At 39.6% G+C, this 25,323-nt stretch overlaps 1 protein-coding gene across 1 annotated transcript in view; it reads right to left on the bottom strand.

Annotated features, from left to right (window-relative positions):
- Positions 1-380: 380 nt before the first annotated feature.
- Positions 381-25,323, bottom strand: part of DHRSX (dehydrogenase/reductase X-linked) — a gene marked incomplete at both ends in the record, with an annotated part of 161,130 nt that continues 136,187 nt past the window's right edge. Inside the window, one exon of the mRNA XM_079534177.1 lies at positions 381-578. Coding sequence (XP_079390303.1) covers positions 381-578 — 198 coding nt within the window. The remainder of the gene's footprint in view (positions 579-25,323) is intronic.

Genomic DNA, 25,323 nt, shown 5'->3' on the forward strand with positions numbered 1-25,323 from the left:
TGAAAGAGTAAACTGTATGTACAAAGGTGGCTTAAGTTCAAGATGCCATAGATACAGAGTGCTCACCAGGGAAAGTATTGTCTTGTTGAACAAAAAATGAAAACTCAACTCCGCACAAGGTTAAAGATTGTATTTTAATCACGGACTGAAACATCATGATTTACAAAACTGATGGTTAGATTTAAAACCAACCACGTACATCTTTCTGTGGGAATATTCCCCCTACACCCTAGCAGACTAGGGGTTTCAGTGAAGAACAGAGCTGTTCATGTTTGCCTTTGGGACTGAACGGTGATTTCCAGGATGATGACTGATGCTGCAAGAATTCACCTTAGATGCTTGCCAATATATTTCATTTACTCAGCTGGAAGTGGCTTCTTCTAGGGAGCTCTGCTGGATTCATCAGAAATCCCAACCATCTTGCAGCTTTCTGTCCAGAGCCTTCTTTGCAGCTCCTCATCATATGCTACGTCAGCTGATTTTGTCCTTTCCTCATTGTAAAGGTAACAGCCGCCAACTCCTTCCATCTCAGGTGATACTGCTGCATAGATGGTTGTAGAGGCTCCTTCTTCTGGAGTCTGCAGAACAAACAACAAAAAACAAATTCAGGAGAGGTACAAGACTTTTGTTTTGCCATAGGGTCTTACCAGTGACAATTAGTTTCCCTCGTTTTTCAACATAACCTCAAGCTGGTAATGATGAGAATGCCATCTATCAAACCAGCGGAGTACAGGTTCATTTTTGCCATAGCACTATTTTGTTATAGCTTAAATCCACAGAACAGGTACATGAAAACTGCATGTTTTTTCAAGACCTAGTCAGATGCAGCACACAAAATTACTGAGTTTTCACAGTTAGAGCGAATAAACCCAAAAGCAAACACAAATATTAAAATCCAAGTGAAATTACTCATTCTTTTCAAGGAAGAAAAGGCCTGTACTCTGCCTTAAGAAGATGAACACTGTGCTGTATGCACAATATGTTCACAACAGTATGACATGAGCAAAGTATGGTAAAAACCACAACAGCAATTTAAGCTTCGCCAGTTCAATCCAAGCAGGCAGGTAAACCAGGGAATTACATTTTATACAGAGCATAATTAGAGTTCCGCAGTGTCATAAAGTAAAATAGTGAAAGATTTATGATGTCTGATATAGCATAAGTATTAAATGAACATTATCAAACAAATAGCTGAGAGTGATAACTCCTTTCATCCCAAGGATATGTAAAACATTCCTTCCCATTCTGTGTTCAGAAGGATGATGTAGCTTATCAGTGAATTGATTTCAATGGCATTTATTTTCCTTCAGTGGAGAACATATTTACAACACATTTGATGTGTTTTGTTTTTATAAATCATACAGTTATGATCAGTGTCTGCTAGATAATACGGTGTCATTTTACAATCCTTGCAATATCATTCTATGAGTCATTACTAGTACCAGTGCTGTTTGTTGCTTTGTCTGCTGCACCTGACAGGATGTCTTTACGTGAAGAACTCACTTGATGAATGAGACAGTATTGAATAGGTTACTCAGTGACTAATTAAAAAAAAAAAAAAAAGATCATTTGAAGCTTTTTGTGACAAAGTTCAGATAATTTTAAGAGGAAACAACCCATCTGTTTTCTCACTGCACACTAAATAGAGCACACTTTTTCAGTAATCATTAGTTTATATGATGCATCTGGCGTTTGGCCTCATTTACAGTTAAATCAGAGCCATGTCAAACAACACAGTAAGGCAAGGTTGCCCAAACGGAGACCTCCCTGGATGCCACTGGGGCACAGCACCCCCAGCACTTCTGAGGAAAACAAGTTCCCTGCACGAAGAGAGGTACATCATTACCCAAAATGTGAACTGCTGAAGAAGAAACTAACTCTGTTGAGGCACTTCCATGCCCAGAGCCACACTCTGTTTCAATACACATGTCCCACGGGTTACATGCCAAGCCCTGTCCAAAGGTGTTTGAGCTGAAGGAAAAACTACTGATGCCAACAGGCTGCTAAGAAATATTAAACCACCATACGTTCCTTCAGTGGCCATATAACAGACAGTTTAGTTTCTACTCTCAATTATCACACAAACAGAGTATCTCCCATTTCAAATACCATCTAATGAAATAAAATGATGAATCATTCTATGATTCTATGATCATCTATCCAGAGGACTGTTCTCTCAGCAAAATATCAGTCAGTATGTTACGAAAACAGTATGTTAGGTCCAGATGACTTCCGAAGTATTTTTTTTAAGAAGAATGCTATATTGTGAAATTCCATCTAGAGAAACTGAACATTTACCAAGTGCTTCTTTATTTCAGTTTAGTACTCTGTTGCTACTACTTCACTCTTCTTTATTATATGGAAAATAGTGCTATTCACATCCAGCAGGTTATTTAAACAACATAAAGTTATATGCATGCATACATCTTTTTAGGGTTAGGATGTCTCTAAAAAGTGGCTTCTGCTTGTTGACAAAAACATATACTGGCTACTATCATAATCAGTTATGGTGAGATATAAAATATCTTAATATTGTAAAGAAGAAGAGCAAAGGTGAATATAAGCATTCTTATTTTATTTCATTTATTCTAGATGACAGAAAAAACCCCAAAGTTTGTAACGTTCTGCTGTGCTTTAATTAAAAATCCAGTGACACAGATAAACCATTATTTCATGCAATGGTTCACTGGACATTATGTTCCTGACTTCAACAGCTCTCCAGCACAAACAAGTATAAATGTCAATGTCAATGACTTGCAAATTTTAATGACAGCAGCTCATAACCAAAATGCTTTAAAAAAAAAATTGTGAATGTCTGTGGGCAGAATTCTGTGATTATGGTATTATAAGCAGAGTGTCATCTATATGTATCTTCCCATAGTGTCAGAAATATCATGTGCCCTTACTAATTCACTGGAAAGGGTCTCACAGGTTTTTGAAGACATATAAAGATTTTAATTTTCTTTGTATGTCAGGTGAGTTCCCCACCAAAAGGTTAAATAAAGATTATACGTGCATTGAAAGTCCGTCGTCGGTTTTGTTCATGCAGCTGTAGTAGATATTTACCAAACTATTTCGTACTGCAAATTCTTTCTTATTCTTCAATATAAAGAAAATACAGAGGAGTCTCAGATGATGCTGGGTCCTCAGCACAAGTAAGACATAGAGCTGTTGGTGTGTGTCCAGAGGAGGGCCATGGAGATGATCAGAGGGATGGAGAAGCATTCCTGTAAAGACAGGCTGACGGACTTGGGCTTGTTCAGCTTGGAGAAGAGAAAGCTCCAAGTAGACCTAATTGCAGCCTTCCAGTACTTAAAGGTATCTTATAAACACAACAGAGACCAACTTTTTATATGGGGAGATAGTGATAGGTAGGACAAGGGGGATCACTTTTAAACTAAAAGAGATTGGATTAGATTGGACATTAGGAGAAAATTTTTCACACACAGTATGGTGAGGCAGTGGCACAGGCTGTCCAGAGAAGCTGTGGTGCCCCATCCCTGGAGGCATTCAAGGCCGGGTTGGACAGACAACCTGAGCTGGTAGGGGGCAGCCCTACCCATGGCAGGGGACTCCCCTTCCAACCCAAGATATTTTAAGATTCTATGGAATATCAAATGTGCTTATATGGACACTGCAAACAGTCTTATAAGCATAGTGATATCATCACCATCCATTAAGGTCAGCTTATGCAAGTTTTCACAAGATTTAATTTGTTTTTCATCCTGTGCACCATATCCATTATGCTGAGTATGAGGTCCAGTGCAAACTTTCAATTTACAGGGTATACAGGTACTGTTCTGGGAACCTTCTACCAGCTGTTGCTGACAGTAATTATCTAAACACATAGGGGAAAACATACTACAATATATCAAGTAATTAGTGCATACTAATTTAAGTTAGAGGAAAACAATATTTCCAGTACAAAGGGGAACGGAATTGCATATGTATGATTAATTAATTGTCTTATCCCATTTTTGGAGTGCTCAATTAATAATGAAAAATTTAACATTAACTTACTTGAAGACCTCTCTGCTGTTTTGGCATCCTTTTAATTTTAATAAAGGTAAAAAGGAAGTGGTAAAAAGGAATGGCCAGAAGTGCCCCGGACACTTTGCTGGGTGGATGACCTATCTGTTTTCAGAGGCTGGAAGGGTAACTCCACAGTACCTATGTACAGCCAAGATTCTTTTCCAAAGTGTTGGATCTAGTGCACATCTACACGACAACAGCAATAAACAGAGACACACAGGTACATGCACAGGTCCTACCTTTTTATGGGTTCCTGAGAAACTCATGGGAAGAAAGAAATGTGAAACAATGTACAGCTACTGGAGCATTTCATGAGTATCCAGACAGGGAGCAGAATTAGTTGTTCCAGCAGTGGAAGCACTACTCTTAGTTGCCAACTCTTCTGGGAACCTCATAGGTTTTGTTTTATGTGATATCTCAGTAAAAGATGAACTATAAAGCTCTTGAAAAGAAAATGGAAACACAAGCAAGAGACTAGAAACACATCTAACCTATGCTTAGGTACCTTCTAGAACAGAGAACATCTGATGGAAGGCTAGAGAAATTGCCCGCTACTGGTTGAACACTATGACCTATGAAATCCAGGATGTTTGCTATGATGCCCTACACAGACAGGAAAGAGTTCCTATCTTTGTGACTACGAAGTATTACTAAAATTTTAATTTTAAAATTACTAAAATCCTTTACTTTTCTCAAAGTTGCTCGTTCTGGTGATGTTTTTGCAATGTTGGTATTTTGCTGACTTGCCTCTGCATTGAAAAGCTGAACATACACCTCATCAGATGGATCACCTGGGATCACGGAGCACTACTACCAATACACATAGTGGGGCTTATCAACAGGAAGGAGAACATGAAATTACTGCTACATAGCTTAAAAAAGTCATTTACCTACTTGCTGGCAGTTAATGGTGGGGTGAGATCCACTCATCTTTAATGCATCATTTGACTCTCAAGAATTAAGGCAAAGCACAACATGGAATAGTTAGAAAATATTCAAAAATGGGAAAGCTGGGATAGTGTTCCCATGAATATTAAGGCAAACTGGAAAAAAACAAAAACAAAGAAACAGTGAAAAACAAATTTTGTTCCAGGTAGCACTGATTACTGATCTGTGAATTAGCCAATCAATGCAAGAAGAGATTACTTAAGGATGCAAGAGTGGGGGGTGAAATAACAAAAGTTGCTCTAATGTCACAGGGTATGGACTAAGCACTCTTAACACACTTCTTGTAACTTTGGCAGTGTCTAAACCTCCTAAAGCAATACCTGCTTTGGAAATTTAAGCAAAAACTAATCAGCTAAAATGTATCATCTGAAACATGGAGTACTGAAAACAAAGAGCAGAATGGAAACCATTACAAGGGTGCAAGGTGTGCTCAGCAATCTTTGGTAAATAATGTGTAACAGCTGGATGTAGGTCCTGTGGCCAGGATCAACTGTCAGATCTCCAGGAGGTCAATGCCACCAAAGGTCTGCAGCACAGCTTTTGAGAGCTCTCTGCTGTCACTAGATGTCCTGGTTGCCATCTGTGTTCTGTCTTTCTTCCTATTCTTTCCTACATAGCTCACTATTATTCCATTTCTATCTGATTTCTGCTTTGATTATAGACCCACAAGAGATAAAGATGTTTTATAGAATATATGGCTCTCCCTGGAGAGTCTGCCAGCACCATCAAATTAATTTCTCCCCGGACCATAACTTGCAAATTCATGCCATAATAAAACTCTCTAGATTTCATCTTTAAAAAAGACAGCAACTACAAACAGAAATGGCAAGGGTAAAACGTAAAGCCTTTCTCCTGTCAGTGCTGTGGCTATATAGTAATCATTTTGAAACATGGATATTAATATATAACAGAAAGTGAAACACTGATGAATTAAGAACACAAAGCAGTTTTCAAACAAACAACAACAACAACAAAAAAGCTGAAGGAAAGGAGCTTTTATAATATAAATAATTCATACATTTTCTGGGAAAGAGAGAAGCTTTTCTCTGAGCACCCTAGTATGAGCTGCTATAAAGAAAAGAAGCAGAGATGCCTGGCAAATAGACACAAGAGTATCAAATCCTGAATCTCTCATTTTCTTCCTATTGAACCCAATTTTCCTGGAAAGATATTTCCAAAAAATCCAGATACACTGAGGGACTCAGAAGGCCCTCCTCTTCTTCACATCAGACCCAAGGTAGGTGGCTGAGAGGCCAAGAGACAACGTAGCCCATGGAAGAAAGAAACCCTCTTGGTTGGACTGGGGTCACACTGCTGGGGTCAGCCTTTGGACCCAATAAACAAGCAGGGATGCAGGCTTGAATGCTCGATTTCCAGTGAATCTTTTGATGGTGTCATCGGTGGAAGGTCTCACTTTGTTTTTGTGTCAGGGCAATGCTTTCCGAGAAATCTGCTCTGCTGGAAAATTGCCAAGCAGCTCTGCTCTGAAGCCCTGGGATGGCTCTTCTGTCAGACTCAAAGCACGAGCAAAGGTTTACTGAGGACAACAGCAGCTGCAGCCCTGAGCCCGCCTCTTCCAATGCAGCTGCTTCAGACTGAGCAGGACCTCGCGTGTCACCTCAAGTAGCATCAGATGCTTATGCTATAAGGCAGCATAACAAAGCCCTTGTTGGCTGGCCAGCTTTCCGGGCTCTACTGAAAGAAATCTACACTGGCTGCAAATATCAGCTTCAACACCAAATTCACTTGCAGATGCCTAAATGAACAAAAATAAATTTAGAGGTCTTAATTTCAAATGGAATCTCTCTAACCTACAAGTGCAACATTGCCCCAGTGATTTTGAGTGAGCGTTTTTTGATTTACACCTTGCGTTTTCTAAGCCACTGGAATGAAGAACTAGAAGAACAATGTTTAATTTTAAGCAGTTTTCAAGCCAGAAGCAAGAACTCAACTTTACATAACTGCAGGGAGTTGAAATTTCAGGTCAAAGTCATTAATCATAACTGAATCCTTTGTTCACTTTGTCAAGTGCACTGAGGAAGCTTACTTCACCTGCATGTTGATTTCTAAACTCATTTTGCAACAGACAGCAAGGTCTTCAAAGTCAGAAATGAGATAGCGCCAAAGCCACTCAAGTTACATTACACTTGTTACTTTCCTGAGCTCGGTAATAGCAAGCAAAGTTTGACAAATAGGACCCTGTTGCCCCAGGCACTGTGTGAGTATCCAGCAGAGACAGCCACTTGCTGGAAAGAAGTCAGGCAACAGCAGGAGGAAAGGGGGGTGTGGCACTCCATCTGGAATTACCTACTGACGAGGATGGGCTTAAATCACTCTGAATTATCCTGGGTACATTTACATCATCTGACATTTTCTGCAATATCCCTATGAACAGACAGTCAGAGTGATCTACTGGGCAGGACAAATCTTAATCTAGACTGGAGACGGTTTCTTTGTTTACCACCAGTTCTACGGCCATTACAGTATCATGTGAGCAATTCAATATAATCTTCTTCATTCCTAAATGCAGACTGATCTATCATTAACTAAGAATTCTTCATTACAGCTTAGTATTCATGCTAGGAAAAAAGCTAAGGAACCATCTTGTTATTTTTTATTAGCTATGCAAGGCTTTAGCTCTGCTGGGTTTTGAACTATTACTATCTGAGAAATATAAATTAGAATGTAAGACTACTCCTCCCTCCAACAATTCTCTAACAGAAGCAAGCTCTTTGATAGGTAGTGGCCTCATTTAATAACATGCAACCAATTTCTTTTAGTTGGAAACACAATTTAAATATGAATCAAGATGTGAATATATCAAAATTAAAGAGGACGTGCAACAACAAACAACCATGAAGGCTGTAGAGCTTTCATTCCCTAATGCATTATTTCATACCAGCACATGGGTCATCTTCAGTTTGCTGAATTCTTACAAAAGAGGCCAGCTTTTGGGGAACATAGAAAAACACACAAAAGTGTTTGCTTATATTTGAAACGGCAGCTGCCTTTTTAATCAGATGTTGGCAGTGGAAGACACAACTTCAGATGCTGAAGATGATGGTCCTGGGAGCGTATACTTTTGAAAAACTTATTTTCATACCCAAATGCTAATGCAAAGTAAGTGTCTTGGATTTTGCTGAAAACAAATCTTTTAAGCACTGGAATAGGCTCCCCAGGGAGGTGGTTGAGTCACCATCCCTAAATGTGTTTAAGAACTGTTTGGATGTGGTGCTCAGGGACATGATTTAGCGGCGGGTTGTTAGAGTTGGGGTAGTATGGTTAGCTTGCAGTTGGAATTGATGATCTTTAAGGTCTTTTCCAACCTGAGCAATTCTATGATTGTATGATTCTACACATGGCTACTTCTGACATGTAGGCCCCTACCTTTACCTTAAATCTTTCACTTTCTGTTTAATTTTTGACGAGTCACTCTGCCCTTCTATGAAAATGGAAGCTGACACTTTTATCATCGACTTTACAAGTTGTTTTTTTTTTTTTTAATCAGGATTGCTAATTTTTTTTTACTGCTTATGAGCACTCTGGACAGAAGTGGATGGAACTCCTGAATCTTTAAAAGAACCACAACGCAGAAATTCTTTACAAGCTGTGATGAGATCAAAAAGCTTAAGACTGTACAAAGCACAGATGGAATGAGATAAACCCAAATTAAACAGACTAATGTCTGTTTCACAGGCTCTGGTCTGTAGAAGGGATACAGAACAGTCCTGTGCCCAGTGCAGTTATAGAAGTCAAGTATTTCCCAGGGCTCCTGCTGGCACTGAGGTTGTGGTGAGAAGGTGCAAATTCCTTCCTGGATAAGCACAACAGGGAATATTTCTCCACATGTCCTGTCCTCATCCTGGATCGCAGCCATCACTTCCCTTCTGCTTTTACTGATTTCTTTCTGCAGGACTGATGTGAGATATTCCTGCAAGAGCCTGTTCTGGCTGAAGGAAAAAGTTTCAAGCAGATATCCATATGCCATTTAGAATCACAGAATCACCAAGGCTGGAAAAGACCTCTGAGATCATCCAGTCCAACCATCCACCTATCACTAATATTCCCCATGACAACATGTCTCTCAATACAAGATCTACACGTTTCTCGAAATGTTTTTTTTAGCACTGTTCATGCTCCAACTGGTCTGAGTTTCAATTTTACAATATTTCTTAAGTTAGGAAATAGAATAGAAAGGGAAGAAACCTAAACTGGAAGACAAACAAAGGTGGGGAAGAAAGGGATTTTGTTCTGCAAACAAATGTTTCCTATAATTCCAGCTGCTGTCAACTTCAGCATTTAATCTGGGACAATAAACTGAAAAAATATAATCAAGGGAGTTATTTGTTACAAAGAAGGAAAACAGGAAGAGTTTACTTATCTTCTACAGAAATGTTACAATATAAATAAGAGAGAGTGGCTCATATTTTCTTTCTGACACAAACAGTAAACAGAATCAATAAATAATTACAGATTATACATCCTGTGCTTTGATGAAAAATATGAACCCAGTAAGTTCAAGATATTCCTGTTTAAGTAATAAAACCCTTTAAAAAATGACAGTTATCTTCATTTTAATTGCACTCATCTTTCACCTGATAGAGCTTGTAAAATAAAGAATTACTCATCTCATAAACAAAACTAGCATTTCCTATTTTCTATCAGAACAGAATGCGTGAAATCACAGATATATTCTGAGGCCATACAATTATGGAGATGTCTACATAGCTCATCCTTCTTTTGGTTACCCAAGAGAAGTACTAAATTTAAAGGCGAAAACTATATTCAGTTGCAAATCAGCATAACATAAAGCTTACTAACCCACCAGAGTCAACCTGCTTTCAACAAACTAAAAAAGCAAATGCAAAGGAAGACTGAATTTGATTATTCAAATCAAGCCTCTTGGTGTGTGTGAGCGAAGGTGGATGTAAGCTCTGCAACATAAGTGGCTTTGTTTAAATCAGTCCACCCGAGGCTCTTTATTGTGCACTAAGGAACCTGCCAATGGTTGGAAATGTGAAGTGCCCAAAAACTGTGTATAACTTCAGACATGCAAATAGTGCTATTGATTTCAGTGAGATTAGTCATGTTTCTAAAATTACGTCAAACCAGATTTGAGGCATCTCATCTTTTACCGCAGAGCTAAGTGGAGAAAATACGCAAATTCTCAGTTACCTAAGGTCTGAAATGGAATCAGAAAGTTTCCATCTTGAACACAGTTCCTTGTGAGCCTGAATCCATCACATTTAATTGGCTAAACAATCTGAAAGAAGGGAAAATTGTTGTATCGCAGAGGAAGATGTTAGCCTTGGGAGCCTTTGTATAAATTTATAAATTGGAAAAAAGTGGAAAAAAAAGCAGTTCTTGCCAATGGAATAAATAAAGGGAAGCAAGGAAGTGGGATGTCCTGAAGGCTGCTTATTACTAACAAGTAGGAAGACTCAGACTTTTACTATCCAGTAAGGTTGTTCATTTTAATATCCAGATTTATTTCTAAGACGTTTGGTAAATCACTGTTAAAGTAGCACATGGAGCCATTACTTTATGAAAAGCCTGGGGTTTTGGTACTGGACTGACTAAGGGCAGAGGCAGCTTATGGCCTGAGATACTGTGCAAAATAACCCAGAGACTTTTATGTTTGTGGAATTATCAATAGCCAGAGTAACGTGGTGAGAATTAACCTTTTTGTTTTATTAAGAGCTCCAGGAGAGTTTCTATTGTGCTTTTATTTACAGGTCTTACTACGAGGTTAGAGCAGTTGTTTAGAGTGGGAAACAAATACTGCCAGGTTCTCTGGTTCACTAAATACACTCTACAGACTCATCTGGTGTTGAAGTACTTTGCTTTGTTTAGGGAGCTCATACTGAATTCTTTGGTAACGTCTTTTAGCTGCATGTGCAAGTTTGCCTTGCGATTCCAATCGAAGAGCTGTCCCTGCCCGTGCTCAGTGATGCGCTGCAAACGGCAATGTTGCAGATTATGAAACTTGTTTTCTGGGAAAATTTCCAGTGGAATTAATGCAGAAACCTGCTGGGGTTTACTCGCTGCTTTTAACTCCCTGAAATAAAGGCTGAGGTCTGAGCAGAGACTTGGCTGCCAGCACAGACTGACAGAGCTGGGCAGCCCTGCCCCAGTCCTCTTGCACTTCCCGCGGCTCGCTTAAAATTCTGCTCTTCCCCTGCAAGTCTGCACAGCTCTGAAGCTGTCTATTGTTATTAAATACGTGCTCTGCTGTGGAATCGAGTTGTTCCAGGTGAGACCAGCGCTCTGATTCCCGGGTGGTGTGCAAAACACATCTGCAGTCTAAACTTCCACCCATTTCTTCACCAGCCCTTCCACCATGCCTTGCGAAGGCCTGGCCACTCCAGCCACAGCATGACGCATCCAAGGCTGCAGGGCTGGTGGCAGTGTGTGGTGACAGTGTGTGGGGACCACCTGCACATGCCAGCATCTCTCTGAGTTGCTGCCCTTCCTGAGGTATGAGAGGCCCAGCCTGCCTTGCTCTTCAAGCTGACTGTGGGCTGCTGTGACTGCTGCTCAGTCCCCGAGCTCGGTAACAGAGCCACGATGGAGGAGCAACAGTTTTCCAGGCAACAAGGATACTTTTTATATAAAAATAATCTCAACTCTTAAAAATAACCTAAACACTTGGTCTTCAGCAATTGTACAAACTCCTTAGTGGCCAAAACATAACTGACCTTTACTTTCAAATCCATGCTCAATAAAAGAGGATTACAGTTGTTTGTGAACTTTGCAAAGTCTGTACCATGGCTGGGGGCAGGGGAAAACTTAATTTATATTTGTCTAATCCCTAATAGCTGCTGACAGCCTGTGCAAAACAAATAGTTTTAATTATTTTCTCCTTGCTGAATCTCAGGACTCTTCATTTAACCAAAAAAATAAAATGGCATGTTAACCACCAATAAGATTAAAAGGAGAGTCATATAGTAGGAAAAACAGGAAATTGCAGTAACACCAAACAGTGACAAGTATGTCCACTTCATTGCAGCACTGTCCTCAAAGAGCAGAACATTTATAACCTCCCCATCAAAACGAATAAGGAAAAACAAAACAAAACACCACCAGCAAAAAAAAACACCCTTAATGACTTTTGTGTTTACTCCGCAATCTATTCCTACTGAAAATGTCAATGTGGTCCGTGCAATAACTGTAAAATAAAAAATAATAAAGACCCCTTTCAGTTATTAATGAGCAATGTACGAAGCTTATGCAGTGGTATAAAATAAGTGTTACTTATTTTTATTGTATCCACTGATGCTTGAAAATGACCACAGAGCTAATCGATAGGTAGTGGCTGTATCTCAAAAGTCACGCTCTGTTTTGAGGGAAAAATGACTCCAATTCACAAATAATTATTGACACCCCAGAAGGTGTCAATAGGAAGAATTTTTTCACAGAGAGGGTGGTGATGCACTGGAACAGGTTGCCCAAGGAGGCTGTGGATGCCCCATCCCTGGAGGCATTCAAGGCCAGGCTGGATGTGGCTCTGGGCAGCCTGGTCTGGTGGTTGGCGACCCTGCACATAGCAGGGGGTTGGAAACTCAGTGATCATTGTGGTCCTTTTCAACCCAGGCCATTCTATGATTTTATGACCATGCAGCACATGAATCAATGCCCACAAGAAAACTTCACCTTATTCAATATTAATTAAAACACTAACATTTGCTTTTGTTCCTTTGTCCCAGCATATTTTTTCACGCCCCTCTGTGAACGTACTAAGGGCTCGCTCTTTCTTACCTAAGAGATTTGCCAGCCACAACATGTTTAATTCCTTACCTCTTGTCGGCCAGCAATATCCCTCCAGGTCTTCAGATGAGTGAAGTCCCCTTGGTTCCATTTTCAGTAAATACTGGGGTGCTGCTCAGTCCATAAGGGACAGCATTTTGCACTTGCTCCTTAGACACAGAAAAGAGCACTAGGACTCACAAGGAAGGGGAGAAGACAGCTTCCCAGTGTTCTCAGTCTCCTACTTTTTGGGTCAAGGGTGGCTGGTTTATAGACTCACATGACATACCTTTAGTTTTAACTAAGTTTGCTCCCTCCAGAACAAGCGTCTACTCTTTATTTAGAAAATGAACAGCTCCACACTTGCCATTAGAGCTGCTCCAACATCTGACAGCAGTTACAAGCAGTGTCTTATTTGAGGGAGACTTTCAAAGGAACACAGCCAGCTGCAACTAGAAAGCACCAGGCTTGGGCATTCTACTAACACTTCTGCAGGAGAAAATGTCAATATTTTTTAATCACTAATGTAATAAAATGGAGAAAAATGGTTTTGGTTTTTTTTCCAGAATTGCTCAAATTCTTCTTCTAATCCAAATTAATACTATGAAAAATTTGCAAATATCTGCAGATGGCCACAGTGGAAAAAACCACAACCTGTAAAACCAACCAAACAAAGAAATCAATCTATAACCACAGTAAGAAAATAGCGCTGAGGAACACATTCTTACAGAAAATGTTTCTCTAAGCAAAAATAGATTGCTAGCCTTCGTATGCGCTTTACCTCCTTCTCTGAACATGCTTTTCCTTTCAGGAAAGCTCACTCAGTTTGTTATTACTTTTATTCAGGTGAATATGAGAAATTACAAAAAGGAGGCTGAATACTTTCTCAACACTCAACTCAGCTGCAAGTAATGCAGAGCTTCTCTCACTCACAGAGTTCACTACTGTGTAGGAAAGGAAATAAAATCTAAAAACACTTCTCTGTCCCGCTGTAACTGCCTCTCTAAAATATATCCTGATGTAATTACTTAAAAACTACAAAGAGAGACGGAAGCTCAATGAAATGGAAATGAGAATATAACCCAGACTATATATATATATATATATGTATAAAATATATATGTTAATATATATATTAAGTTTGTATATATATATATATAAACTTTAAAAACATACTTATGGTGTGAGGAGCAGAAAAGCTGCTATCCCAAAGCTTATGAACAGAGAGCACTGCAGTGCCCACCCCCAGGTTACAATTTTAATTTTAAGAAAAGGTTACAGTCATCGATCATGTTCCACGTGTTGTCAGAAACCCCAGCCTTGCCTATTTTATCACTAAGAAGCCGCATTGAAGAGTTTCTTCAAGTGCTTGCAATGGAGGCTAACTGATTGCTCACCAGCTGCACCCCAGCTCTGTCCTTTCTTCCAATTCAAAAGTGTATTAACAGAGGATAATTGCAGGGGCTCTCATCCATAATATACACTGACAACAATAAATTGCAGATCATATGCAGTGGGTAAAATGCAGTACTAAAAATATTCTGTGTTTTGTATTTTATGCAAGAAATTAATCTATATTTTCTTATAATTACTAGGTATTGCAGGCAGTTGACATGGTTGAAATTAAGAGTGAAAGAATATTATTTAAAACTACATGATAATATCTGTATAACTTGCAAAGTTATGATGTTACATTTTTGTTTAGTACACAATTTAAAAATAATAATTTATTAATATACTTTTGTAAATGATAAGGTTCTATATTTGAAGGCAACTGATATTTTAACAAAGCAATTATCTGGTCTTCAAAGATTTTAGCAAAGAGACTCCAAAAATGAAAGCTATGCCAGGCTCTCACAATTTTGGTATATTTGTTTTTCTGCAATGAAGGCAGTATGTAACTGTAATAAGAAAATACTTACAAAAACTTGTTAATATCCACCATCAGATGTTTTACAGAAATAGGTACTGGTAATGAAATAAGGAAAAAAAACCAAAAAGTTCATACGCGCTTGCTTTACAGAAATACCTTTCACCTACCACACATAAAAATAAGGAGTTTTTAAATGCAAGAAAGACATTTGCATAAGGAAGTGCCTCTTGATAGAAATGATCCAGGAATGAGGTGTTCTTTACCAGAGAAACTATGCACTGTTTGCTAATCCTTGAAGTGGCAAAAAACCATAATCACAATGGCATGATTCACTGGCAGACATTTCCATCATAAACATAAAAGAAACCCTGCAGGCTGCTGACAGCAATGAAAAGTGAAAGAGAGATTACTGAAACATAGCTAAATTTAGGATAGTTTAAGAGACCCATGTTTCAGTTCACCACACCATTTATTTCTTGACAGTTCAGATTTTTTGTATAATCCAAAAGATTTATTTTTAAAGCTAGGCATCCAGATCAGAGGGCAAAGGTTTAACTCAGTAATTTGGAGCATTAACAAGTTTTAGCTCTCATAATGCATCCATGATCAGCAGTTTGCAGCTGGACTGTTGATGTCATTTGAAGAAATGGGCTCCAGCCCTGAGCCCAGCTTTCCCTGTCTAAACGAGCATATCAGGGTTTTAAAAGTCAATAAAAACTAAAAACAAGTCAGCTCCTTTTTTTCCAAATTTTTAAATGCACAGTCTAACTTTTCCATGAGAAAAACTATGGCAAGTAGTAGAGAAAACACCAGTGCAGATGAGGCAGATTTGCCATTACCAAAAAGGGACGTAATAATTCCTCTTCCTTCCCCTCCAACAAAATCTCAAGCAAAGCTCTCTGCTCAGGCTGTTTTATGAATGCAACTCCTTGGCATGAAAACCCTGCTGCCTATTGCCAGCTGGAGCTCCTCACCTGACTTCCAGCTGGGATACAAGCCATCCCAAAGTTCTTTATCTCTCAGGGTCTTTAGGTGCAGACCACACAGCCAGGAAGGCACAAGACGATGGCCTTGATCAGCTGGCAGAAACACAGGGAAGCCATGGCCTCTCCAGAAATGTTACCCATTACCTGCTGCCACCCCAGCAGAGATTTACACAGCAACTATGCCAACTATCTCTACTGTTCTGTTTTCACTTTGGATAGGCTAATTTATTTTTTAACAGTACACACTACTTTCTTGACCAGAACAATAAAGAACCTACCCCTCAGGGAGAGCATGGGACAGATTGCAAATCACATGTGCTGGTGCTGCTTCTGAGCACTGGAGGTGCTTTGCATGCAGTTCTCCTGGCTCCTCTGAGTAAACTGCTGTGTAGTGACCCGGACATGACAAATCCAGTTACCTTAGTGCAAACATTTTATATTTTCTCCCTTTTTCAACAAGCTGGAAACAGATGACTCACCAGCAATCTGTCTTTGACCCAGTGCTGTGCAGAGTGAGTGGAAACTCTGATAAGAGAAGTTCTCCTGTCAGAAGTTTTACAGACAAGGCACTAAGTGTTGAATGCACATAAAATAGTAGTAACAGAGCAATAGCATTTATAAAAACAAAAGACCATGTAAAACTCTCTGCTTTCTGACTTCCAGATACACTTTCTGAATGGATTTCAAGCAATATCAGCTGAATCTAGCAGTATCAACATTTGAAGTACTTACTGCCTCTACAGACCTGCAGGCCCTCTAAAGGGATTAGGGTTCAGTGAATCTGTGCCAGCCTTAATCCACTTCTCTATATAATAGGCAGATAAAACAGGACACACATGCCACAAGCCCAAACCAAGCAAGAAATATAAAAGGCCAGCCCGAGATCAAGGAGAATCCCTAAGGAGCAGGAATGTACATTTGAAATACTTCACTAGGACAGTCCTCCATAAAGAGGATGTAAAGCCTGATCAGATAATCTCTGCTACAAGAACACACAACAAGAATGAGACCTGCATGCTTTTAGGTTTGGGCATCATTTACTTGTTTAGTGGTTCACTTGTGCAAAGCCACTGATGAAGTTTTCCCCCTCTACTCAGCTCTTGTGAGGCCCCATCTGGAGTACTGCATCCAGTCCTGGGGCCTCCACTAAAGGAAGGACGTGGAGCTCTTGGAGTGGGTCCAGAGGAGGGCCACTAAGATGATCCAAGGGCTGGAGCACCTCTCCTGTGAGGAAAGGTTGAGGGAACTGAGATTGTTTAGCTTGGAGAAGAGAAGGCTCTGGGACATCTCATTGTGAGCTTCCAATACTTGAAGGGAGCGTATAAATAGGAGCGGGAGTGGTTGTTTACAAGGATGGATAGTGACAGGACAAGGGGGAATAGTCCTAAACTGAGACAGGGAAGTGTGGGTTAGACATCAGGAGGAAGTTTTTCACTCAGAGGGTGGTGACGCACTGGAACAGGTTGCCCAAGGAGGCTGTGGATGCCCCATCCCTGGAGGCATTCAAGGCCAGGCTGGATGTGGCTCTGGGCAGCCTGGTCTGCTGGTTGGGGACCCTGCATACAGCAGGGGGTTTGAAACCAGATGACCATTGTGGTCCTTTTCAACCCAGGCCATTCTATGATTCTATGAAGTACCAAAATTGTCCTGGAAGTCGTCGACTTACATGCAAAGGAAAACGGGGATTATTTCACAACGGGGTTTTTTTCACTTTTCATGACTCATGAGAGTGGAGACAACTGAACTCCCCTCTGAGAAATGAACAAGTTAAATTCATAGGTTGGGTAGTCATAAAATTACCCTTTGCACCTGGGTGATGCACAACCTTGACAAAAAAAAATAAACATGCTGCCCCATGGTGCCTTTTTTATGTTCATTCTTAGACCAACTCCACTTGTCAGAATGTTCGTAGTGTCTAATTTTGTTTTCAACACTGAGCTCCAAAAACAATGGCACAGCTTTTCTCTCTCTACATTTTTAATCATCTCAGGATAGTCTGAGACAAGTGGCAGACGTTTTGGAAGACTGCATTTTGCATCTCAAGAGCTTGGCAGGCAAAACTATTGAATAAGTCAGTCAGTGCTGCTCTCCATTCCCAGGATACATGCAGCCTCAGCGTGCTGCTGCTGGCTGCAGGAATACAGTTTTCTCAGTTTTACCCATTAAAATCCTCAACATCCCAAATATTTAACTGAGAACATAATCAGAATAAAATGAGTCACATGAACTGTATCTTGCAGTATGTCAGGGCTCTTTCTAAAAAAGCAAACACAAACGTTTAGAGATGGCAATTACAATTGCTGTCTTTACAAAATCTTTATTAAAGCCAGAGTTATTTAAGTGACCTTTGAATTGAAACTTCAAAATTCGAAATTGGGTGCCGGATGATCTGCTTATTAAAAAATAAAAAAAACACTATTTCCAGTTATTTTTCAAATGGTTGATGCTGTTTGCTTTTCATGGTTCTCTCTCTTAAGTCTCTCATTATGCATATGAAACTATTATAAATGGATATAGAAAACATATAACTGCCTATTTAAATGCCCATTATGTATGTGATAGTGGAAGCACAAGATGGATCATAAACATATATGAGAAATACATTTCATAAGCAACTGGGATTACCTCATCTATGGCTGCCTATGAATACATTTATCATTTGTTTGGTAAATTGTCTAATATTCTGAACACCTGGATGTTGCCATTTGAAGAACCAACGTGCCTACAAATTACTTCTTCTCTGAATATGTGAACACACATTTCTAGTTCCTACTCTCTTCTGTGCACAGCCAAACATGCGCTGTCTTCAGTCCTTTAAAAGTACCTCTAGTTTTTAAAGTATGACAGATTTAATATCCTGTATTTTGGGATAGGATTCATCTCAATTAAATTAATGACTTTTAATGATGTTATACAGCAGAGATGTCTACAGCTGAGCTAGTCACCAAAGGGCCCCTTTGTAGCTCACAGGGATAAACAAGCACTTAAAAGACTTGACTCATCTGTCCAACTGTGGGGTACCCTTTATCTAAAGGATAAAACAGATCTAATATTAGAAATGACTCCACTAATGTATGGAGATCACCAGGTGAAGAGCCCTGATGATGTGGGCATTCATGTTGCAGCCATTCATGAACTCCAGGCTCTGTCAGAGGTGGCTTCCAAGCTGCCTTAATCCATGGGAAAAGGCTATGTCTGCAGCTTCTTGGCAGAACTGTGCACATTCTGACAATTTTTGAAAGCTCAGGATAAGCACTAGAAACCGTGTCTGTGTTGTTCATACTTACTTCACACTGAAAGATTGTGTCAGTCTCCTTAGATTACTGATTAATTAAGGAATGCCACGTTTGGAGAGTGAGAGAAGAGTGGCTGTAAAACACCAATCTTCAAAACACTCCTAAGATTCTTTCTTTTGTAGTAAGAGGGGCTGAAGGTGATAGGGCTCTGCAATATAAATTTTTATCAAAAATTTTTTTTATGAATCCATTACTCACAAACAGTAACAAAACAGCAAGAAATTCAGGCGGGTCACCCCCAGGTAGATACTAACCTATCTGTAATGAATGAACACCTGGTGGTAAGCTCTGTGTGTAACAGTGCGAATACGCACTCCCACAATATCTTCCTCTCCATCTCCTTGTTTTACTCATCTATTATTTCCAAACTTCTGCTCACTTGCACCATCAGTGGCAGCATTTTCCATGGCTAAGCCAGTGGTCCTTCTCCTTAACTCAGTGTTATGGCTCTTTGATGTGGAAGAGGCAAACTGCCTGTAACTCCTGTTACTATCCCTGCAGCATGGCTCACGTCAATGGGCCCTGGGGTGTTCACCTCTCTTTTGCTCCCTCTCCCTCAGAAAGGGATCTCAAAGTTACTTGTATGAGAAAGACTAGCATCTAGCCTGCATTCTGCTGCTCAAGTTTCAAACACCATTGTGTTATCTGGCAGAAGGAAAAATGCAATTTTAATTACGTTGTGATGGAGCTGGAACTTCCCCAGGTGCGTAAAGGAGAATTAGAGTAGTGAGAGACTGCGCATGGTGAGATTTATAGGGTGAACAACCCCTAATTATAGATATTATGAATTGAAAACTGAATGGCTAATAGTCTAGTTGAAATTTTAAGAATTCCCCAATCTTTCAACCTCTTTTTGAGGCCTCTACATTAGAAGTATTGTGATTTTCTCCCTCTTAACTGATAGGAATCCATACCAAGTTCCTGATACATATTTGGTACACAGCAAATTACCCTTTTCTTTATTTTTGTTCCATTTTCATCAATACATTTAAGTGAGAATAGATTACCATATACGCTTATCAGCTACATAGAAAGTAGTATAAGAGGTGTTAGCGAGAAATAAACTGAAAATAGAAAATGTCCTCCCTAGCTAACTCTGTGGGTTCTGAATATGAAAATACTCAGAGCAGACACATCCACCCTGTGGCCCATTGGCCACAAGTAGTCTGGCCTAGCTTTCACTGTGGCTTGCATCGCCTGCTGCTGTGCCATCATGGCAGCAGCTCTTCCCTGTCACTCAACACCAACGGAACATGGGTCATATATTAACCCAATCTGGACTGAAACCAGGGCATGGGGTGCAGTGCAGTACCAGCTCAAATGATGGCAAATGTTACACATTTTGATACACTGGTAAAACACAGCCCTGTGAGCAGAGAATCATAGAATCGTTGAATGACTTGGGTGGAAGGGACCTCAAGGATCATTAAGCTCCAAACCTCCTGCCACCAACCTCCACATTTAATACTAGACCAGGTTGCCCATGGCCCCATCCAATCTGGCCTTGAACATCTCCAGGGATGGGGCATCCACAACCTCTCTGGGCAGCCTGTTCTAGCACGTCGTCACTCTGTGAAGAACTTCTCCCTGACATCCAATCTAAATCTTCCCTCCTTCAACTTAAAACCACTTGCCCTTGTCCTGCCATTATCTACCCTTGTAAACAGTTGACTCTCCTCCTAAAGAATATGCAGCTGTGCTTTTCGTTTTGATAAAGGAATTTGAGAGGAGGTTTCAGGATTGCTGAAAAAATCATGATTTTTTTTCGGTATATTTGTGACTCCATTTTCAGTCAACATAAATGCATTACCTATAAATTTTAAAATGGAATGTACAGAATTTCAATCAAATATTTGATTGTATTTCTTTACTGGATATTTATAAACCACCAGAGAGAAATACCTCTTACTTCACATTCATGTCTTAATCATGTCATCACTTTTTTGGTAGCACATATGTTTGCGAACAGTTATTTTCAAACATGAAGCACAGGAAGAGTAAAATTTCATCAAAAATCTCCAACAAACACCTTGAGAGCTCACTAAGAATTGTGACCACTGCCATTGAACAAGGGTGATGTGTTAGTTTCATAAAAACAAGGTCAAATACCTCACAAAATTTATCATTTTGTTGTTGTTTTGTCTGTTTTAATAAAAAACATTACAAATTAATTTTTTTTATTACTAACATACATTAACTGTATTATATAATTTATAAGTGCTGCTCCAAAAATAATGCCTCCTGTTGTATTACATTGGCCCTCAACATCAGAGGTGGATCTTGGTGGTATGGCAGTAGAGACTGAACCTTTCCACCAATATTCTATTACATGTCATTGCTGTGTGACAGATGGCAGCAGAGGGGCAGTCTGACACAACGGCATCTGACATGAAAGTGCAGATGAAGCAAAGGTGTGGAATTGCATTCCTCTATGCAGAAAATATGACACCCATTGACATTCGTAGATGCTTGCTTAATGTTTCTGTTGTCCAAGCAGTGTACGTGAGTACAGTGAGGCAGTGGGTGGTGCGTTTCATCAATAGTGACAGCAGGTCATCTCCACTGGAGCAGATTGTTACAAGAGCAGCATACAGGCTCTTGTTCATCACTGGTGAAAATAAATAACTAATGGCAGCGACTGTGTTGCCAAAAAGTGCTTTATGGCTGAGAACTTGCTCTATTAAACAGTGTTATTGTGCTCTTTTCATCTGTTGTACTTTCCCTGGAAATAATTTGGAGACATTACTTTTGGAGCAACCTTCACAGGTATGGCCCTTGACAATTCCTTTTCACTCACTGTGGCCCAGGCAAGCTTAAGGGCTGGACATCTGCTGACGCACTAACAATGGGTGGACTCACTTTTTTTTCATGAATTAACTGCTTACTTATTGCTTTTCCATTGCAGCAATCAAGAAAGTATTTTTTAAACTCCTGGACACAAACTGAATTATTTTCAGACAGAATGAAAAAATCTGCCTGAGTCATCAAGATAAATCAGCAGTCCTTCACCATGCAGGAGACAGGAATAAACACTTTCTCACTCAATATAAACATCCTTTTTCAGTGTACTTCTCACCTGTTGGTAAAATCTGTTATAAAATTTTATTTATTTCACTCCAATTCTACATAGGCAAGTCTGGATATTTACTGTATAAATACACACTGTATGGTGTAGGTTTACCCTGTGTTTCTTTATACCATTTCGCAAACTAAGTCAGTCCTTCAGGCAGGATTAGCTGTGGAAATAATTTTCTTGTCCTGTGAACATTGGAAAGATGGAAGATAAGTCTTCCAAATTCTCACTGTTAGGGAAAAAAAATCAAAAAGGATTACTTTCTCTTTTTAACTAAATGACTAAAACTGTGGGACAGGACATGAGATGGATCTCTGTGCTTACTGCTTCACTTTTAGAATGCTCCATAGCCCTGTTTCAGCCTGTTCTAACCAGCTTCCTCCAAAAGGAAGCTGGGTGTGGTTTGGGGATAGATCACTCCAGCGGCTGCTCCAAATAGGTCGTATAAACAACTTCAATAGCCTTGACTCCTTCTGAAGTTCTCCAGCACAATCCCACCAGTTCTGCACTCCCCTGTGCAGCACCCTTACCCATTCACAAGCCACACAACAAGACATGCAACACAAATCTTTCACTTTCATGTCACCAAAGCACCCTGTGGCAACTCTCAGTACATCTCATAAATGTTCCAGCTACTTTGACTTGAGAACACGCATAGAACCCACAGGAAAACCTCAGTTTTTGCCCACTGGGAAACAGGTTCAAATGCTATGTGGGTGTGCACTTACAATCAGTCTACTTCAGAAGGGTCTAACACTTATTAGAACAGCAAACACTCTGTGCTCCTTACCCTTCTAATTTAATAGTTTAAATAAAGCATCCACATATCCCCTAAAAAGCAGTAACTGGGTACCCACCCATGTCTAGGCATTAACATCTGAGAAAAATTCCCAGATCACCAGGATTTGGTAACTTAAAGGCAGCCTGCTCATTTTCCTTTTCAGGTGAGTCTCTCCATCTTTCCCCCTAAAACTAACTGTTCTATGGTTGTACAATCAAATGTTTCCTAGACAAAAAAGAAGTCCTATGTCTCTAATAAGGAATGAAAGGCCCGAAGCTTAAATCCCTGAACGTTATGTACAAAGACAGAACCTGTTTTTTAAGTACTGGGATAATGTGGACTGCTTCCATCTCTCTGAGTCTGATCAGAATCCCCACTTTTGATCTGAAAAGCCTTTTGCAAAAATTAACCATAATTAACAAGTTTATGCAAGGAGTTTTCGATTTCTGAGAAACTTCCAGACTACCTTTACATGACGACCACACACTCACATGGACTAAAGATGTTGGTGTTGATGAATTGCTGCTTTCAGCTGCAGAATTTAATTATTCTAGTTCTGTAGAGCTGGTGTTATTGTGTGGTGATGCTTTTGTCTTCTGACACCTCAGGGAAGAAGATGAAATGAAATTTGTACATTCAGAGTGCCAAAGGGACAGTCTGGATAAGAAATGCTGCAATAAGACCTGCATGACTATGTCATCTGGAATGAATGATGAATTCCGGTACTTTAGATCTTGTTTTCTAGTAGCAGATTGAAAATATTCTTTTTAAAAATGTTATGGGAAAATCACAAGCAAGCTTATTTTGACAGATGAAAGAAATGAGCTGGTTTATATTGCTTGATTTCTAGCCTGTATTCTTGATTCTGCCTTTCCCTTCACTTTTACAGGCTCGCGGGTCACTCATCTAACTCATTTTCAGTTTGTCAGTCAGTAGTCACTCATATGGCTCTATATCTGTGTAAATGACAGCTGACACAAGACCTGATATCTTCTTTCCACGATGCCTTCTAAATACCGATCTGAAGGAGTTGAAAGGACTCAATATATTTGATAACAGTACATTCACCAAGCGTGTCATAAAGAAGATTTTGGAGTTTACAATACTGCTGTGCAAGAAATATTTCTCCATCAATATCCTAATGAAGCCTTAAGTTGCAAAACAGTTCCTAATATTGGACATTATGACAGTCAACGTTTTTGTTTCTTTACTTATTTTCTAAGGCATTTTAATTGTATCAGAAGCAGAGGTCATCTGGCTTAAAAAATGAATATCCAGCATCTATAGCCAAACAAGTATCTGAGAAGGAAATGGTATCTTCTAGGCTTCCAGTTTCGACGCTACACATCACTAAAACTGGTGTGTTGCACAGCTGTCTGCATTTCAACTTGATGCCTGATGAATGTCTTTTTGGTCTATTATTATCTTATTAATTAGTTACTGCTTACAGGTTTGGATGCTCTCTATTCAAAAATAAGATTTTTTTTAATTTTAAAAATTCCTAAGGGATAACATTTTTCAGTGTACTCTACAGGTAATCATGACAGCTCATCAGCTTCTATTTACTGAGCGGTCGTGGGGTAGAAATCAATTTGCTTTTTGAAGAATAAACAGAATTTCTCTCTTGCATGCAACGAATGGAACTCCCTTTTATTAAAAATGTAGAAAAAATGTTTTCAAAATGGAATTTTAATAAGCAAGTATCACTATCACTTTCCTGAGGAAGAGCAGTGCCACCACTTCTAAAAGGCAAGTGATAGCTTTGCAATTTTTATGACAAACACCAGCTCCTGTATCTTGGCCTATCATATTTCCACAGGATGCTTCTCATTCCAGTTTGTCAGGGCAAAACAGCAGAACAAAACAACAACTAAACAAAAACCAACAAACACATCTGGCGAAAGGTTTTTCCAAGCTGTTATGAAGAGCAGAAGACAATGTTGTGAAGTTCTGAGAAACCTAAGCTGTTAATACTTTGAGTAAATTACATGTATATATCGTGGCCTATTTGTAAAGCTGTAGGTTTATTTGCTTAGGCATCTAAATATCTCAAGGCAGCTCCGAGGTGGATGTTGTTGAGCTGACAGCCCTGCCTGCCACACCAAGCCGTCTCACCAACAACACGAGTCAGGGCCATGCTGTAATCCCAAAGTAGTATTTGATTTGAATGCCACAGGGACCAAAGTGTAGGAAGAAACAGATTTAAAGGTAGTGGAGGCTCTGACACAATTTGGAATGAAATCAAACAACATGTTGACTCTCTCTTGAGAGAATGTGATATGATAAATCCATGATGCATTTCCTCACCAGAGTGATCTGGGCTATGTTTACTGTCAAGAGTGCCAGGTTGCAGCAGGTGAAGCAATTTCCTGTGCACATTTAGAAACCACTTTGGAATACTTCAGGGTGATAACAGTTGGTTTAGCCAATATGACTAAAGAGATATCACCTCCTTTTCACTGTTTTGCAGCCGTAATCCTAGAAGAAAGACTCATATAAGCGCATTCGGGAATGAAATTCCAGGGGAGAAGAAATCTGTAACGCCTACTCACAGCTAGCATTATCAGACAGGTGAATTTTTCTATACT

Source organism: Tetrao urogallus, assembly GCF_951394365.1.
Source record: "Tetrao urogallus genome assembly, chromosome: 1".
In the NCBI taxonomy this organism is placed as follows: domain Eukaryota; kingdom Metazoa; phylum Chordata; class Aves; order Galliformes; family Phasianidae; genus Tetrao; species Tetrao urogallus.